The sequence below is a fragment of the Penaeus chinensis genome, chromosome 22 (genome assembly GCF_019202785.1).
Source record: "Penaeus chinensis breed Huanghai No. 1 chromosome 22, ASM1920278v2, whole genome shotgun sequence".
Classification (NCBI taxonomy): Eukaryota; Metazoa; Arthropoda; class Malacostraca; order Decapoda; family Penaeidae; genus Penaeus; species Penaeus chinensis.
Genome location: NC_061840.1, coordinates 4,931,315 through 4,951,314, shown reverse-complemented (window position 1 = coordinate 4,951,314; position 20,000 = coordinate 4,931,315). Strand labels below are relative to the sequence as shown.

The 20,000-nt window shown below is 37.9% G+C and overlaps 2 protein-coding genes across 2 annotated transcripts in view; both read right to left on the bottom strand.

Moving 5' to 3' along the window:
* LOC125036826 (cell wall protein DAN4-like) overlaps window positions 1-6,328 on the bottom strand; it is a 10,235-nt gene extending 3,907 nt beyond the window's left edge. The window contains exon 1 of the mRNA XM_047629693.1: window positions 6,210-6,328. Coding sequence (XP_047485649.1) covers window positions 6,210-6,328 — 119 coding nt within the window. The remainder of the gene's footprint in view (window positions 1-6,209) is intronic.
* Window positions 6,329-6,756: 428 nt separating this feature from the next.
* The window catches only part of LOC125037069 (conserved oligomeric Golgi complex subunit 7-like), a 13,620-nt gene continuing 376 nt past the window's right edge, over window positions 6,757-20,000 (bottom strand). The window contains exons 2-17 of the mRNA XM_047630053.1: window positions 14,801-14,873; window positions 13,771-13,860; window positions 13,411-13,491; window positions 13,160-13,264; window positions 12,566-12,697; window positions 12,157-12,340; window positions 11,828-12,021; window positions 11,519-11,738; window positions 11,218-11,343; window positions 9,360-9,460; window positions 9,021-9,189; window positions 8,619-8,789; window positions 8,268-8,470; window positions 8,052-8,161; window positions 7,740-7,894; window positions 6,757-7,419 (exon numbers count right to left, since the gene is read on the bottom strand). Of these exons, the coding sequence (XP_047486009.1) occupies window positions 7,247-7,419; window positions 7,740-7,894; window positions 8,052-8,161; window positions 8,268-8,470; window positions 8,619-8,789; window positions 9,021-9,189; window positions 9,360-9,460; window positions 11,218-11,343; window positions 11,519-11,738; window positions 11,828-12,021; window positions 12,157-12,340; window positions 12,566-12,697; window positions 13,160-13,264; window positions 13,411-13,491; window positions 13,771-13,860; window positions 14,801-14,803 (2,217 nt within the window). The 5' untranslated portion in view covers window positions 14,804-14,873 and the 3' untranslated portion in view covers window positions 6,757-7,246. The remainder of the gene's footprint in view (window positions 7,420-7,739; window positions 7,895-8,051; window positions 8,162-8,267; window positions 8,471-8,618; window positions 8,790-9,020; window positions 9,190-9,359; window positions 9,461-11,217; window positions 11,344-11,518; window positions 11,739-11,827; window positions 12,022-12,156; window positions 12,341-12,565; window positions 12,698-13,159; window positions 13,265-13,410; window positions 13,492-13,770; window positions 13,861-14,800; window positions 14,874-20,000) is intronic.

Sequence of the window (20,000 nt, the reverse complement as noted above, 5' to 3'; positions counted from 1 at the left end):
GTCCCGTCCTACAACACTCCTCTGACACGAGGTCCAGACAACGCTGGGCTTTATTCTGGCTGCGTGGTCCAGTGGAGGTGATAGCGAGATCGTCTGCATACGAGATGATCTGGCACCCCACTGGGAGGTTTATGTTGAGGATACAGGACATTAAAGTGTTGAATAGGGCTGGACTGAGAACCCCACCCTGTGGCGTTCCATTTTCGAGCGGCATGTGCTGCGATAGGTGACCCTGGAATTTGACATTGGCAGTCCTGTTCCTGAAGTAGTCACCTATCCAAGCCAAGAGCTTTCCTCTGATTCCCTTCTGGATCAGGCTTTCCTGAATGGCAAGCAGACTTGCCAGTTCAAAAGCCTTCTCCAGGTCAAGGAATACCACCCCAGCTGGGCCCTTGCTGATTGTGCTTAAGAGCGTGGCTAAGCTGTGTGCTGTGCCCATGCCCCTTGTGAACCCGTGCAGGTGTTCGTGCGGGGGTCCCGTTTTCCATTGAAGCCGGTTTAGTACCATCCTCTCAGCCGTCTTGGCCAGGCAGCTGAGCAGAGAGATGGGGCGGTACTTCCCCGGCTCCTTTGGTTTAGGGACGGGAACTATGGTAGCCCTCTTTCAACTCTGGGGTAGAGTGGAAGTTTCCCAGGACTTGTTGATGAGTTGCAAGAGTGCACGCTCACCTGCTAGTCCTAGGTGGGTGATAATGGGGTACGAGATCCCATCAGAGCCCGGGGCTGTGTTGGAACTGGTTTTATAGGCTTTCCTTAGTTCCCTCAGAGAAAAGATAACGTCTGAGTTATCGGGTTCGGCTGCCCTTTCTCTGATCTGAGCGTGTCTGTCTGGCTGTAGACGCTCTTGTCTTGCCCTCAGCTCGGCTGGCAGACTGTTGCTGCTCGTTCTCGCAGAGAACTCGTGCGCCAGTCTGTTAGCCTCTGCTTGGGGGTCGTGATGGGTGCACCTCGGGGCTGAGCGGCTGGTAGCTCGCTTGACCCGTTGCCACAGCTCTGAAAGGGTGGTTTGGTGGTCGAAGGACTCACACCATTCCAGCCACTTTTCCTGCCTGACTCTGTTGGCAGTTTCCTTGGCATCCGTGACAGCTTCCCTTAGGAGGGATAGGTTGTCAGGGGTTCTTTGCCTTCGGAATAGTTTTCGGCACATGTTCACCCTGTGGTTGACCTCCCTGATCTCGTCATTGAAGTACCAGGCGTCTTTGTGACTTCTGGACCCAGGCCGAGTTTTGGGTATGGTCTGTGAGGCTGCTTCATTAATGGCGTTTAGCAGGCTGGCTTCGAGCACTTCCACATTTTCGCTTTGTGGGGGATTGTTGCATCTCAGACAGAGGGCCAAGGCGTTTTGAAACGCCTGCCAGTTGGCCTTGTCTGTTTTCCATCTTGGATTTGGTCTTAGGATTTCGGCTGGGCCAGCATCCTTGAGGGTAGTTATAGTGCCGTAATGGTCACTTGTGACGGTCTCATCGACACGCCAGCCAATCCTCCCCACCAGAGTCGCAGTGGCCAGGGTGAGGTCTAGGACCCCTCCTCTGACATGCGTTGGCTCTTGGGTGTTGAGGAGAGCGATCTCAGGGAATGTCTCTAGCACGTCAGCTATGTGATAGCCGGCCGCATCCGGTGCCCGGCAGGGAGCCAGGATGGGGTGGTGTGCATTGAAGTCTCCCCCTATGATCACTCGGTCGTGTGCAGCAGAAGCACAGACCTGGCTGATGTCTAAGCTTTTACAGCGTGGCCGGCTGTACACATTGTACAGTTTGAGGGGCCCCCCGGCCAGGTGAACCTCGACGGCAAGGGATTCAACATCATCTCCACAGTGCGATGCATCGGCTATTGCGGAGCAGGGGATTGTTGCTCTCACAAGGGTGATCAAGCCTCTCTTGCCAGGTGTTCGTGGCAGTGTGAAGGCATGGTACCCTGAGAAGCGAACAGTGTCCACTGTTAATGTCTCCTGGAGCATGACAATGTCAATGTTCCTTGATCGCACTACTGCTTGGAGAAAAGCGTTCTTTGCAGAGAAGCTATTGATGTTCCACTGTAGGATGCTTAGATGGTGTGTCATGATGTTACTCAGTGATAGTTACATCAGAGACATCGTCGGAGTCTGACAACTCCATTGCGAGGTCCTCGCTAGTTGAGGGCTCCTCGTCTGTTGTCAGGCTATCCTTGGGTCCACTGGGGGGTGGAGAGCCTTTGGTAGCTCTGACTTTGGTTGGTTCGGCTTTTCTCTCAGGCTTTTTCTTGGCTGGCCTTGCTGGCCTTGCCTGGGCAATATCAGCGTGATCTGGCTCTGGCTGCACAGATTCAGCCTGTTTTGGCTCTGCCTGTGAAGGCATGGCCTGGTTTGGAGTGGGGAGGGGAGTCTCGTCCTGGGGTGAGGGTGAGGCTGGTTTTTCTCTAGTCAGCTTTCTTCCCTTCAGGGCTGCGACAGTCTGGGTCATTGCCGTCATGGCGACCGAAACTGCCTTCTCGGCCTCCTCACTCGACCTCCCCAGGGCTGTTGCTACTGCTGTGACAACAGCAGTTAACAGGAGAGTCATATCGTCCTCGTCAAAGAGGAGATGATCATCTGTTGGGGAGGTTTTTGTGGTGCTCTTAGAAACTTTTTTCTTTAGTTTCTTTTTCTGCACCTTTGGCATTGTCGGAAACTCCTTTTTGTTGGAGACATCCGGTGTCGGCTGGGGGGCGGCTTCCTTCCTCTTAGGAGGTCGGGGGGCCTTTTCGCTTTTGTTCCTTCCCCAGACATGGGTGCCCGGTGGGGCAGGAACAAAGTCTGATCGGTTTTGAGCAACCTCTTGTCGCCTGAGGGCCGCCTTTTTCCTGACAGAGCAAGTCAGGCTCCAGGCATGATGCTTCTTGGCACAGTTGGGACATTTGGCTGTTGTGTCCCTCTTTTCCTCTTTGTATGCCTTGAGGCATACCTCTGTGTTGTGTGCCTTGCTACAGACACCACATTTAGGCTTGGCTGTACAGTTAGCCTTGTGGTGACCGTATTTCTGGCACTTGAAACACCGAAGTGGTTCTGGCACATACGTTCGAAGGTTGTAGGTGCCCCAGTTACCCAGATCAAGGGTAGTGGTTGGGGCACCTTTCATGGTCACCAGGACTTGCCTGGTTGGGGTCTTCCCCTTCGACATTCGGGAAGCCTGCACGACCTGTGGGTGTGAAGCGATCAGTTCCACATCGTACGAGACTGAGAAGCCAAGTAGCACCATCTTGGTTCTCTTTTCCTCGGGAATTAGTGGGGAAAGACTCACTTTTCTCCCATCAGTTAGCTCCTTCGTTTCCCGGAGGAAATTTAAGGTAGCTTGATCTTTGGGCATTATGATCATGCCCTGATCTCGGGCGACCCGGATCGACAACCGGATTTTCCGTTGCAACTCCAATGCCCTGACCAATTGGTAGGCATTGTCGAAGCCTTCGGGTTTAGCTGGCACTTTGAACTGGGTGAAGCGTTTAGGGGGTCCCGACTCTTCATCAGAGTCGGTATCCGGCCTCGGACGCTTCGGCCCGCCCTTTCGGCTTTCGGGCTTGTTTGAGGAGGCAGGAGCTGATGCGGATGGTTCAGCCTGCTCTCCCCTCTCAGTCGGGGAGGCCGTCTGTGAACTCAGGGGCCTCCCTGGCTTAGCTGCTGGCCTGGAGAGGCCAGCTCGCGAGTCAAGATCTTTGACTATTCGGTGGACAGACCCATTGGCTTCGGTCTTGTCCACCTTAGCAGCAGGGGTGACAGTGTCATCCTGTGCTTGGGGCTTTCTTTTGCCACCGGAAGGCGCATATGCCTTCATGGTGACTACCGTGGTCTGGGCCTTGCGCGGTTCGTCAACTGTAAGTTCAGTCTGAGGGGGGTGTTTGATTGTTTTTTCCATGAATTGGTAAGTGCTTCATCCTCTCACGCCCCCACCCACCACGGAGTCCAACAAGGGGAAGCTGAGTGTCAGAACCAGTGTCTAACAGCAACAGGAGTGATGAGAGGATATACGCAGCCAATAGCCATTGTGACGGCACTCACGGACCATTGTGAGTGCCAATGGCGGCATGACTGCTTGACCCTAGCCTCCCGGGGGAGACCAGCCGATTGACCGTGACCGGGCCGGGATCAGGCCGCCTGTCTTGCTGGAATAGAGGACCAAAGAGGCGTGTTGCTAGCCGCAGGGCGTACTCGTTCACGGCATCGCTCAACCTCCAGGACTCCCGTCTCCACAGCGCACAAGGCTGCCACGCACGGCAAACGCGTGGGTAGGTGTAAACCCCTGGGGAGAGACCAGAGGGGATGCCCTTCCACCTACGAGACATCATTGTTTGGAGCCTTTTTGCTCAGCCCTCTGAGGCAGCCACCCAAAGGTTGCTTCACCGCAGTGAGGGAAGAGGAGTCTTGCACTTTTACCAGGCAGTTCCTTTCATCCCTCTGAAGCAACCACCCAAAGGTTGTTTCACCTCAGTGAGGAAGGAAAGGACCTGTGTCTTTTCAAAGTAGTTCCCCCTTCCCTCTAAAACAGCCACCCAAAGGTTGTTTCACCTCAGTGAGGGAAGGGAGGTTTTGCGTTCTTGTCAGGCACTTCCTTTCGTTCCCCTGAAGCAACCACCCAAAGGTTGTTTCACCTCAGTGAGGAAGGAAAGGACCTGTGTCTTATCGAAGTGGTTCACCCTTCCCTCTAAAACAGCCACCCAAAGGCTGTTTCACCTCAGTGAGGGAAGGGAGGTTTTGCGTTCTTGCCAGGCAGTTCCTTACATTCCTCTGAAGCAACCACCCAAAGGTTGTTTCACCTCAGTGAGGAAGGAAAGGACCTGTGTCTTTTCAAAGTGTTTCCCCCTTCCCTCTGAAGCAGCCATCCAAAGGCTGTTTCACCTCAGTGAGGGAAGGGGGGTTTTGTCCTTTTTGTCAGCTGGTTCCTTTCATCCCTCTGAAGCAACCATCCAAAGGTTGTTTCACCTCAGTGAGGGGGGGGGGCGGTACTCGAAAACCATTCCGGACGTCTAGACGGGAGCGGTCGCCTGTGTGAAGGGCAGGGCCACAAACCGACCGAGAAGCGGGGCGGCACGGGGAATGGTTACCCCGGCGGCCCCCGGCCGGCTGCGTGGCGCTAGCCCGCGACCTTTGCCGTGCCCGGACGGGGCAGACGGGGCGAGACGGCAGGAGGAACAGGTCAAACTTCTCCAAGGGCGTCGTGGAGATAGGTCAAAACGCCACCAGTCTTTAAAGCTTCGTAATATTCATCTCTAATATAAATTATAGGATGGGGCATTGTTAGTAATAATCGTCTAATCACTGTGATTGAGTGTATTATCGATAATGACATTTATTATCTCTCTCTGTTTCATGTGGCTTGAAGTACTGAGCGAAAATTACAAACTTCGTTGATGTTGTTTCGTTTTCCTTCGTCTCGAATGTAGGGGATGTGTTTGGCGAAGTGGCAAGAGTTAATTTTGATTTTGTAAGGTAATAGCTTGAAGCATATTTGATTATTATTATGATTTTTTTATCATATATATGTAAATATTTCTGTATATATACTTATAAATACACACACACACGGCGTGTGTGTGTGTGTGTGTGTGTGTGTGTGTGTGTGTGTGTGTGTGTGTGTGTGTGTGTGTGTGTGTGTGTGTGTGTGTGTATGCATATATATATATATATATATATATATATATATATATATATATATATATATATATGCATATATATATGTATACAATTATGTATATATGTTTATATATATATATCTATATCTATATATATATATATATATATATATGCATATATATATGAATATATATACATATATACACATATATATATATATGTATATATATATATATCATATGTATATATATCTATAATCTTTATACAAAACAAACTTATTACCAGTGCACCACTATCAGCTGGGAGACTCCGACCCCCTGCGCTGAGGAGAGCCAACACAAGCACTGACAAAACCACGTTTCCCGCCCTCCTTCGCCCCTTCGATTACAAGGCAACCCATTCACCCATAAATCACAGCCACAACTTCACACCACCGCATGCAAGGTCACTGATCTCAGGGCAAAAATTACCCCGAATTCTCTCACTGCCTCTTTTTAAAAGGTTCAACCCAGCCCTTTCGCGCTGGTTCTCACGCCGCCGTCGAGAGGGGCGTGGGATCTCTTTCGCGGGAAGTCTGACGGCGCTGGAAGGAACGGCGGCAGGAAAGACGGTGGTGTGAAGGATGACTCACTCCCTTGGCCTAAATTCCGCGCTCCTACCCTGTGGCACCGTACATCTTTCGTGGATGCCATGTGATGTCATATTTCCGGCCCGTGAAGTCATACCTTTTCCCACAGCTTTGGCCTTCATTTGTGTTTCATTCTCACTGATCTAATAAGCAGAGCAAAGTACAATAGATTTGCAACTTCGATGATAAAGTAAATACATGTAACTGCTGTGGTTATGTATGCGGTAATAGTTTTTCTTAATAACAGTAACGTGTAACCATTAATTTTGTCGTTAATGTTAATACATCTTATAATAGGCACGTTACCCATTTAAAAAAAAAAATCTGCGAGCGTAATTTCTGGTGCTGAGGTTTCCAGTGACTAATCAGAACGAAAAGGTTAACATTTTGTTCATGCGAAACACGTGGGATAAGCATCTCAGCCCTTCTTTTCAAAATTTATGCTCAACAAACCAATTTTCCACGGAGGTGGAAATATAGGAAATATATATATAAGATAACCTATTATACGTATTTTGTGATCAAGGATTTGGGGAAAGAAATAAACATGAAAGTTCAAATCATTTATTCAAAGAAATAAATGAAAATTTATGTATTTCCTAATGTTGACTATCTTGTAGAAAGGCACCAGATATTCAAGGAAACTAAAACATAACAGTTATTCATAATAAAACAATTATAGTTCCTACCAATATAAACATTTCAAAGGCAACTTCATCAGTAATATCTGATAAAACTGAGTAAATATTTATTCACAGACACTTGTGAATATTCACTGATTCTATTATATAATTTCTTGCTTTCTATTAAGCCAATACTGTACATTAAATTCTTTTACATTACAGTATTTAGTAACTGTTGATACCATTACACATGCCAAAATAGTGCAAGATTACTCACAAATACATATAACAGAAAATCAAACAACCAATCATATATCTATATATATTCTGCTTTATTAATAAAATAACCAACATCCAAAACATCCAGAAATGCACCAACCCTCAAAATAGTACAAACAGTTATTTAAAAATAAAGTATTATGACTGTACAGGAATGTTTCGCATCTGTCGAACGGCAGCAATGAGACGTGGGTTATTTCCAGGAGCAATCTTCCAATACTGTTCCACCGGTGCTTTTAGAAGGAGGTTGAGCTTGTCTAATGGATCACAGGACGTAACTCCGAGGTCCTCTAAGATGTTGCAGGTATAGTCTGAGAACAGATTAAATCATTGTGATTATTCAGAACACATGATCTGAGACCATAATTGTAATATAAAATTACTGTGTGTTTACAAAGTTTTATAACAGAGTCTGACAGTATAATAACTGTGTGACATTCAATAACAGTATAATTATGTAGTGGGATAACAGTGTATTCTATTTTGGCATTTGGATTCTACAATGCAAAAATGTATGTTTTCAATAAACATACTGCAATCACTTTTTGTAGTTACCATCATATTGTATTCTATATGGTCATGAATACCAAATATAAAACTGCTTTAATACACTTATCAAACATCAACAAACCAATATCTGTAGTGAGCTGTGTGATCATGGATGTAGTTATCTCTGGGATCTTCAAAATGGCATCTGTATAGAGCTTACAAGTGTTTTGTCCAACACTGTTGATGAGAAAATCAGCTGCACTCACTTCACTCTCACTTACAACCCTTCCAGATGGCCTGAAAAAATAGTATAACAGTCTCAGAAAGCAAATCATGTTAATTTCTTGTTAAAACTTTCAAGTGACCTTCAAATATAGTATGAAATCAATATATCCTATAAGTTTAAGTCAGAGTAAAAGGCTTTAATTCCAAGTTCATAAATTCACATCCTTACCCAGAGCTACATGTTGTATTGGCCTCCTGCAAAGCACGGTTCAATGCCGGGCTATGATTCACCAACAATGGCTCCAGGTGCTGTGGTAGTGTCATCAGGTACTGTCCTATCTGTAACAAAAAAATTATAATTCTTTTCAGAACCCATGCTAATAAATATAAATTTTCAATAATCATTGTTTTTCTATTTAAAAATGGGAGAAAGGAAGAAACTAACCTGTGTAACATACTCCTGTGGTGAAAAAGACAGTGAGAGATGCGATGTAGTTCCCTGACGTGAGTTCCATGCTGGTAGGTCTGGCAAGGAGGCTAGCTGAGATGACACTGGGTTCATGATGGTGTGGAGGGCCACCTCCACTGTACTCTGACACTGTGCCTGAGACTGTGTCATACTGTTCTCCAAGAGTCGACCATCTTCATCTGCATTTTAGAACATATGCTTTAAGATTTTCAATAACATTAGCAAGTGTAGGGCAACCATAAGTGCTGCTTCATCTCAGTCAGTATAATATAATGAGAAAGGTAGTGAATCAAAAGCAAAAAAACTTTTAAAAAGGAAACAACTTACCAACAACCTTAACAACTAACTGCTTCAAGTTATCAACTCCTTGTTTTGAAAGAAGGAGATCTGGAGTTGCAGAAAAGGGTGTAGCTGGCTCCCAAATAATCTTTGCTGCAGCATTTGTAAACATTGTGGCCAAGGAGTGTTCCATGTTATCAACTGCCATTACCAGCTCACCTTAGGACAGACAATTATATTTCCTTTTACTACACTTCAAAATATTACTAAATTGTGTTATTAAAATATGATTATGATTAACTGTACATTTATGATTAACACAATCTTGGCTCTGTACTCTTCAAATATATTACCCTATGCCAAAACTCTGTAAGGATTTGCATTTGTGTGACAGAAACCATGATTCTCATTATTTCAAAAAGCATCAACTGTTATTAAAATTATTCTTACCTGCTGCCTGTATAAGATTCAGACATGTTGTAAATACATTCCAGTCATCTTCTATGGAGGTTTTTTGTTTCTCTACATGCCTGACTGTTTGGGCTAGTCGACTTGTAAACTGCTCAATGTATGTTGCTAATGCAAAAACCAAGCTTGGGAAAGTCCATCCATTTGTCAGCTGTTTGGAAATTATGTTGGTCTTTAACATAATTCTCAAATAATCAGAATATTCATAACTGAAGTTCACAATTAATAATGCAATTACTATCACACATCATCTAACTCAACATCTATTCCAACTGCCTGGATATACAATAGGTACACACACCACACCAGATGTTAACACACCTGCAAACATCTGTCTGCTGCCACCTCAGCTTGACTTAAAAGCTTACTGCAATATTCTCTCAACCTTCGTAAGGTTTCTGCCATGTCGTTCTTTACAATATCTGAAAGGACATATTAGCTGTTATCTATAAACAATCTTTATATATGAACAGACTCAACCATAGTCATGAATGTCAGCAAAAGTACATATGTAAAGTTACTGCCATTAAAAAAAAAAATACCACAGAGGACAGTCACAATATATAACATGCATAATATACCATATATATATGATGTATATATATATATATATATATAATATATATATGTGTGTGTGTGTGTGTGTGTGTGTGTGTGTGTGTGTGTGTGTGTGTGTGTGGGTGTGGGTGTGGGTGTGGGTGTGGGTGTGGGTGTGGGTGTGGGTGTGGGTGTGGGTGTGGGTGTGGGTGTGGGTGTGGGTGGGGTGGGGGTGGGGGTGGGGGTGGGGGTGTGTGTGTGGGTGGGGGTGGGGGTGTGCGTGTGCGTGTGCGTGTGCGTGTGCATGTTTGTGTGCGTGTGCGTGTGTGCGTGTGCGTGTGTGCGTGTGTGCGTGTGTGCATGCGTGCGTGTGCATGTATATGTATATGTATATGTATATGTATATGTATATGTATACACACACATATATAAAGTGTATGTATATATATATATATATATATATATATATATATATATATACATATATATATATATATATATATATATATGTCTGTATATGAATATATATGAATATATATGTATATATATGTATATATATGTATATATAGACATACATATAAACATATATATATACACATATATACATATATATACACATATATACATATATATACATATATATACACATATATACATATATATATACATATATATACACATATATACATATATATACATATCTATACATACATATATATAATATATAATATATATAACATATATATACTTTATATATATATATATATATATATATATATATGTATATATATACTCTATATATATACTATATATATTTATATATATATATATATATATATATATATATATTACATATATATCCATATCCATATCCATATACATATACATATATATATTATATAATATATAATATATAACATATAATATATAATACCTAATACCTAACACCTGATACAGAATACATAATATATAATATACATAATATATGATATATAATATATACTATATATGTATAATATACATAATATATAATCTATATAATACATATGATATATAATATTATATATAATATATGTAATATGTAATATATAATATATATAATTTATATGTATGTATATATACATACATACATATATATATATATATATATATATATATATATATATATATATATATAGTTTATTTAATATATATATATAGTTTATATAATATATATATATATATATATATATATATGTATATATATATATATTTTTATATATATATAGTTTATATAATATATATATAGTTTATATAATATATATATAGTTTATATAATATATATATAGTTTATATAATATATATATATATAGTTTATATAAAAAAAATATATATATATATAGTTTATATAATATATATATAGTTTATATAAAAAAAAAATATATATATATAGTTTATATAATATATATATAGTTTATATAATATATATATATAGTTTATATAAAAAATATATATATATATATATATATATATCATATATAACAAGTATAACATATATATCATGTATATCATATATATTACATATACTACATAAAAAGCATAATGCAATTTTATGCTCTTCCTTAAGTTAGGATGGAAATAATAAAATATGCACATCACTAACCAGCAGATATTAGATGCGACAGCAGAAGAGCCTCTTCATATTCTTGATATTTCAAAACTTGTTCCTGTAATGGGCTGTAGATAGCCTGCACAACTGCCCTCTGAGACTGGTACAACAACTCTTGGCCTGTTAGGAACAAAAAAATGAAATATCCTGATTTTTTGGAAATACATGAGAATCTTTCAGAGGTATACATACATATTACATAAGAAAACTATGTTACATACAAACACATGTAAATGTAGACAAGTAAATAAATCTATAGGCTAAAAACGTTGCACTGCAACATATATGCCCTAACCTGATTTTGCAATGCCAACTGAAGATTCAAAATCTCTTAAAAATTGATCTCCAGAACTTTTAACAGATATGAGAAATGCCAGTGGTTCTTCCTGTTGCTTGGATGAGGCTGCAATAACTTGGCTGATGGGAGGATCAAGCGATGATAAGGTAGAAGCAGCCAGTTGAGAAAGCAAAAGATTGGCATCAGATCCTTCAAAGACTTGCCCACACCAGCGCAACTGCAATCAAAGAAGTTTTCAGTCAGTTTCCTATTAGTGTATGATAAAACTACTAATACACAGCAGGGATTATCAAACTTCAAATTTACCTGATTTGAAATGAGCAGAGAGAGCCTGTCATAGAATGAAGTCAGCCACAGTGCTGGGCCACTCAACTGGGACCCTTCAACTCCATTCCGCCAAGCAGTGCCCAGTTGACCAATCTCACACTTGTGATAGTAACTTTCCAGCTGATCGACTCGCCCTAGCGATCGTAGAAGTCTTGCATATTTCACAGATTCATCTGAAATTCAAGTAGTAGTTTGTATAAGCAGTCTTAATAAAAAAGAGTGGTTGCTAAATTGTCTCAATGCAAAATAACCTATGTATGTATTGATGACTTTTTTTTTATAAAATCATATGAAAAATCTTCACCTACCTAAATTATGCTGTGTAAAAGCAGCAACAATGTGTGGGCTGGCCAGTGCTTCTAGTCTGACCTTCAAACCTTCAAGATGTGCCACACGATCTTCATAGTCAGGTACATGGGTTAAAATTCCCAGACAATTCTGGAGTGCTACTAACTTACTGGCTATGGCATCAATATCTCCACTATCCATTACCTGTTGATATGAATATTGTATTTTGTTACAAATTTAAATCAGTCACATAAAAATAATCTATACAAATCACATAAAACAGAATTTGATAAAAAACAGAATGTTAACAAATCCCTCTCAGAAAAATCTTAATACAGAAATTTTGTTTTGTTTGCCAACAATCTACATAAATCTTGAGAGAAAATTCATAATTAAATTTTATTACTTGAGCAATCAGAATTACTTTACCTCCTCAATATCTGTCGAAAGTGTGGTCCAGTTATCAGCCTCCCGGAGAGCCTGGGAGGAGGCCACTAATCTTCCCTTCAAGGAATCAAGCTTGACAAGGGTCTGCATGCTGGCTGCTGTGTTGTGTTCAACCTTGAATAATAACAAGGATTAGGGGGGGTCTCTCATTTATTGTGTTATAGGACCTATTTTTTTTTATCCAAGAAAACCTACAATATAATATAATATAATATAAAACACACACACACACACACACACACACACACACACACACACACACACACACACACACACACACACACACACACACACACACACACACACACACACACACACACACACACACACACACACACACACACAAACACACACACAAACACACACACACACACACACACACACACACACACACACACACACACACACACACACACACACACACACACACACACACACACACACACACATATATATATATATGCATAATTTTGTAATATCAACAAAAAAATACATTTAAATCAGTGTGTATATTTGCAAACATAATACATCACATTATATTCATTACTAAAGCACAGACATGTAAAAGAACCCTACCTTTTCAATGTCTTGCCTCACACTCTTCATCTGGTTCTTGAGCACAGCCACCTCATGACCCAGAGATTCTATGTCTCTCAGTACCCTTGGCAAGCTGGCCATCACCTGAAATAATTATCACTTACTTTTACGAGGTATCATCTTTTCTCTGCATACAGATTATGAATACATATATGATTGTATATACATCATACTGAGAATGACATGATTTGCTGTATGATTTTTTTTTTTTTTATATATATTAATAATACCTGTTGGCTGGTCTCCTCTAGAGCATTATTCACTTCTTGAATTGCAAGTTGAAGTCTTAAGACTTGAGATGATGCATAATGCTGTAAAGTGAAATAAGAATATGAAAGTATTTCTGGTCAGTATCTTCAAAAAATGTAATGAAATTATTTCTGTTAATAAATTTCAAGAACTGTTACATGATACATTAGCTTTTTTCTCAGCCTAATTAGAAACACAAGCCTTTGAATAACTGTTTAAAACAAACTTTTCCAATATTCAATGTCTATAAATTTGTAAAGTTGACAGTCACACACAAAATGCAATACACCTATAATATATAAATATAAAATGCACAATACATTTTACATGAATATGCTTACATCTCTATTCTGATGTGCTTCTGGGCTTCTGAAGATGTTGTTAATCCATTCCTTTGGCTCAAAGCTTTCTTGGGAAAAAGTGGTAAGATCCTGCAAAATAAATATTATTTACATACATCATTTAACTAGTAAAATTAGGTATAAAGAAGGCAAAGGAATACATAGGTTGCAATGTACAACTGACACTTTCCATAGCTAAAGCAGCAGCTCAAACTGAAATTCTTTATTCAACATTAGACCAGTAAGTTGGTGAACCTCTACCACATATATTTAGCAAGATACGCCTAATACTGGTTCCATATTTGGTGATAAATCCCCCCATGGGTGGTCTGGAAACTATCTTACTAGAACACATTGGTGGCTTGTTGCCCTTTACTAGAATGCAAAGAGCAAAGACCATTACATTCTTAGAATTAGTCATATGAGTATAGATTTGTGGTCTGAAATAATCCAAAATTTCCTAAGTTGCTAGACCAGTCCATGCTGGATTAGGGGATATATATCATTTTGCTTTTATTTTATTTTGGTATTATATGTACATATACATATATACAAATACCATGTCTAAGTAATGAGAAAAATATATACAACTTTTTTCCTTTGAGCCGATACCTCTACAATCTTTACATGTACTTGCATCTGTGTAAACCCACTACGAGATGCTATAACATGTTTAGGGTAAATTATGTTAAAACTAACAAATAAATAGTATTTATAAGTTCGGTGTTCCCTAAGCTCTGATCTACTGCCGGTTGCAAATTCATTAATGTTCAGAGTCATACTTGCCGATATGCTAAAGAGCGTCTAAAAACCTACTTTAAAGAATCGACAGCAGAGTGTAAATACAAACAAATCAATAACCAACAGAATTCTGGTTTGTTTTAATAAACTGAAAGCGTCATTCATATAATCTTCACTGGGTATATAGCTGACGTGGGACCTGGCGTGAAGTACCGACTCTTTTTTTTCCCTTATTTATAACGGAATATTATAAGAATTAAGGTAAGTGTAATGTACAATACATCCTTACCATATTGGAGTGCTCTCTTTCCCAAAAATGCAGTGAAATATGTGTAATTCCGTCGAATTCAACTAGAAGTTACTTCTTCTTCTTCTTCTTTCTTCTTTTATAGGGTTTTAGACTATTGTATAGTCTATATCCCCTGGATCTATGTTCTTTCTTCTTTCTTCTTTCTTTTTCCTTAAATTATTTCTATTAGTCTTGTTTTCTTCAAAAATATTTTGGTGTGTCTTAAAATGTAGCACTTCTTTATTGGAGAGAAATCAGCACCTGTGAGTAATAAATCAATATTAGGATTGTTTATTTTGATTCTTTTTAGAGCTTCCATCAACTCTGTTCTGTAGGAGTGAAATCTTGGACATTGTAGCATGATATGTTCTATGTTTTCTTCCTGATGGTGACACCATCTACATGTTGGATCATTTACTATTTTTACTTTATGTAAATGTTGGTTCAGTCTTGTGTGTGTTGTTTTGAGTCTGGTTATGCAAACGTCAAGTTTTCTGTTTTTTGATCTTGTCCATGGTTGGGGTTCTGTATTTTTTAGAAGGTAATTTTTTGTGTTTAAGATTGAATTTAATTGTGTTTCCCATTTTTTAAAATATTTTATTCTTATTTGTTTTATCTTTTTTCTTTTGTCCTCATATATGGTTATAGGATTTGTTATAGTGTGTGCTTTTTTTGCAGCTTGATCAGCAATTTCATTACCTCTTATGTTTTTGTGTGATGGTATCCACTGTATTGTTATTGTCTGTTTTTGGTTTGTAAGTGAATATATCATTGCCTGTATTTCAAATATGATGTGTTTATAGTTTTTAGGTTTTAAGTTTGATATTAATTGTAAGGCTGATTTTGAGTCTGAAAATATTACTGATGTTACTAATCTATTGTTCTGTATATAAGTAATTCCTTGTTTTATTGCAAAAAGTTCTGCCTCTATTATTTCTGTTTCATCAGGTAATTTCCATATTGTTGTTATATTTTTGTCTTGGATATATATGGCCGCTGAGGTTGAGTTTGTGCTTAATTTTGAGCCATCTGTAAATATTTTTTTATTGTTTAAATATCTTGTGTTTTCCAACTTAAAAAATTGACTCTTTATTATTTGTTCAGGGACATTTTTTGCAAGATCTTCTAAGAAGTTAGTTTCTATATTATTTGTAATATCAAACCATGGTGGAATAGGAGTTATGTTAGGTATTGTTTTTGCTTTTATTGTTATTTGTAATTCTTTGCAAGTTTCTATTACTCTGTGTACTAAGCCTCTCTTGTCTTTTTCGGGGTTATATTTTTCTATATTAGCTGTTACTATTCTTTTCATTTGGTTATTCTCTTGTTTTTCTAATATTTTTATCACCTGCATACACTCCATTTCTTTTTGTTTATATTTAAAGGGCATTTTATTTGTGAGAGTGAATAAGGCTAGTATTGGGGTGGTTTTTAAGCATCCTGTGGCTATTCTTAGAGCGTTATTTTGAATAATTTCTAATTTTTTCATTTCTGTGTTATTGGCTGTTCCAAAGATTGAGATACCGTATTCTATTTTTGGTTTTATATAAATATCATAGAATTTTATCATGTTTTCTCTATTAGATCCCCATGTTGTTGAAGATATTTTTTTCATTAAGTTTGTTCTATTTGAGCAATTGATCTTTAGGTTATTCATGTGTTTTTTCCAAGTTAATTTTGGAGCATCAAATTCTAGACCAAGAATTGTGTGGTTAGTAGTGAAGTTAAGTGCTTTGTTATCTATTTGTATCATTGGTATTTCTCTTATTCTGTTTTTTGTAAAACACATTAGTTTGCTTTTTGTTAGATTTATTGTCAATTCCCATTTATTCGACCATTCTATTATTTGCTTTAACCCTAATTCTAGTTTATTTTTAGCCTCTGCTAGGTTATTATTTATTGCTATTATTGTTATGTCGTCTGCATATGTTACTTTTTTTAATTCGTCCGTTAGATTTAAATCTGTTGTCATTATATTAAACAATAAAGGACTAAGAGGTGAGCCTTGTGGGAGACCCCTTACTATGTTTTCTTCTATTGATTTTTTATTACCTATGACTATTTGGTAGGTTCTATTTTTTAGAAAATTCATGATCCACTTGAGTGGGGCTCCAGTAATTCCTAGTTTAGCTGCTTTTATAATTATTGCCTCATGATTTATAGAATCGAAAGCTTTTTCTAGATCTAGGCATGCTATTAGAGCATATTTTTTTTCTACAAAAGCTTTGTTAATGTTGTATTCTATTATATTTAAAGCATCTATTGTTGAGCTGTTAGGTCTGAATCCTGTAAGATCTTCGTTTAATTTTTTGTTAACTTCTAACCACCAGTTTAGTCTGTTTGTTATAATGCTTTCAAATATTTTTCCTATACACGAAATTCTGCTAATGAATCTATAAGATTTTTTATCTGACGGGTCTTTACCAGGTTTTATTATAGGGTTTACTAGTGATTTCTTTAATTCGTTTGGGTATTCTCCTTTTAGCCAGTTAGTGTTAAGCAATGATACAATTTTTTCTAATATATTTTGTGGACTTTTTTTGAAGAATTCATAGGGAATTTCGTCAGGTCCATAGGCTTTCCCGTTATTTGATTTTTTTATTACTGAAGTTAATTCCTTTAATGTAATATTTGTACTAATTCCTTCTGTGTTTGTTTTTTCTGTCAAATATTTTATCTCTGAATTAGTTAACAATTTTTTTGCTTTTTTGTTAGTTGTTTCTTTAAATTCTTCTTTTAACAAATTGAGTTTTTGCTCTGTGTCCTGAATAGGTTGATTGTTGTCAATTAATGGGTATGTATTAATTTTGTTTTTACCGGCTAATTTTTTTATGAAATTCCAAATCTTTCTGGATGGTGTTTTGAAGTCTAGAGAAGTACAGAATTTTTCCCAGCTATTTTTTTTTTCAGTTTCTATAATGCTTCTTGCTTTGATTTGAAGTTTTTTGAATTCGAGTCTGTTTGTATCATTTGGTTTTTTCCTCCATTTATTGAAAGCTTTATTTCTTTGTTTTATGATTTCTTTACAGTTTTGATTCCACCAAGGTTTGTTTGGTTTGTTATTGTTTACTTTATTATCAAATTTAATATATTTTTTACCCGTGTTTTTTATTAGATCCATTACTTCTTTTAGTGAATTAATTCCCTTGAAGTCATTGTTGACTAAGTCATCTTGATAATTCCTCCATCCCTCTTCACTAAAGCTCCATTTTTTTTCTTTTGTATTTGTTTCGTTTATATAGTTGCTATCTTTTATTATTATTGGCAAATGGTCACTACCTGAATATGTGTTTGTTTTTATTTCTAGATGACTTAGTTCTGGAGAACCTATCACTAAGTCAATTGTAGTACCTTTCCCTGTTTTTGGGTCTATTCTGGTGATTTGTCCCCTGGGCGTTATTAACATCAAATAGTTTTGTGTTATCAAGTTAAACAAGTTTATTCCTGTTCTATTTGCAAACTCTATTTTTGTATGAGGGTTCCATGATGGATGGTGCGCGTTGAAGTCTCCTATTATTAATTTGGGATTATCTAGTTGTTCTATGTAATGTTCTATTTCTTTTTGTTCTATTATGTTGCAAGGATTATAAATCAAAATTAAATTTAGCCATTTGTTCTTGTAGCTAACTTTTATAGCTATTTTTTCTATTTTATTATTGTGTCTTTCATTGAGGTGTATTTTCTTATATTGTATAGTATTATGTATACATATTGCTAGACCTCCTCCCCTTTGTTCTGTTCTATCATTTCTTACTATTGAATAATTATTTAACTTAAAATTGTCATTTTTTGTCAACCATGTTTCGCAGACTGCGAATATTTTTGGGTTCTCTTTGTTTATTAAGAGGTCTATTTCTGTTTTTTTGTTTAAAATGGACCTGGCATTCCAGAGTATTAGTTTATCCATATAAACTGTCCAAGACGTCTTTAATGATTGGGATTGCCTCTGTTAAAGTCTCGGTTATCGTTATAATTATAGATTTCTCGGATTTTAAATTTGCAGCTATGTTTGATATCATTTTGGTTATTCTTTTTATTATATCAATCCATGAAGGATTGTTTTCGTCTTGTTCTTTACTTCTCTCTGGAGTTGAAGTTTTATTTAGAGGTGTAGGAAGTGACCATGTTGTTGGGGAATTAACTTGTTCTTTGTTTTTCCTACCATGTTCATGATTAGGTTTTTGTTCTATTGTTTTTTCAAGTTTTGATTTCACAGATGGGTTTAATGTGTCTGCTTCTTTTTGGTTTGCGTTGTTTTTTTGTTTTGTTGGTGTTTTCTGTGCTGGGGTTATGTTATGTGTTTGTGTCAAAGTTTGAGCAAATGTTTGTGTTATGTTTGGGTTTGTTTGTTGTATGTTATTTGGGTTGTCCTCAGGTTGTTGGTAGTATTCTGAGTTTGAGTTGTGTATCTCCGCTGTTGTTAGTATGGTGTTTTTGTTAAGTGTTTTTTTGGTTATTTTGGATGTCGGATTCAACTGATGTAGAAGTTTTTTAACTTCTTGGTTATTAGGTGTAGTGTTTTTTTTGTTTATTTCTTGAGCTTTTAAGTGAGTTTGACATGTCCTATCGTATGCTGGATGGTTACCGTTACAGAAAAAACAGTATGAGGGATATGAACACTCTTTGAACTTGTGACCAACCTGGTTACAGTTACTGCATCTTATTTTGTTCTTGCAAGATATTATTCCATGGCCATACATGAGACATTTAAAGCATTTTGGGATTGGGAACGTGTATTGGAACACTTGGTATGCAGTGTGTCCTATGGCTACTTTAGAGGGAAGTGGACCTTTGAATATTATTTTTAATGCTCTAGTGGGAAGCCATTTATTTTCACCTTCTGGTGTTTTTGTATGTTTGTTAATTCTATTTATTTCTTTTACTTCAGTTTCTGTTCCCCAAATTATTCTTATTTTTTCAAGAATTTCTTTGGACTCAATTTCAGTTTCCACTGGGGAAATGGTGCCGTAGGAGCACCCCAGGTTTCTGCTAGAGGCAGGTTCTTTGCATAGCACTTCCCAGTCTCCTAGGTGTTTTATTTCTTTCAGCGGACCTATCTTGTTAAGATCAATCACTTCAAATCTTAGTGCTTTGCCGTCTCCTAAGATTCTTACTGAGTTCTCAATAATATATTTGTGAAATTTTGATTTATTGAGGGCATCTGTTAGTTTTATGGGATTGTTGAAATTTGATGTGATTG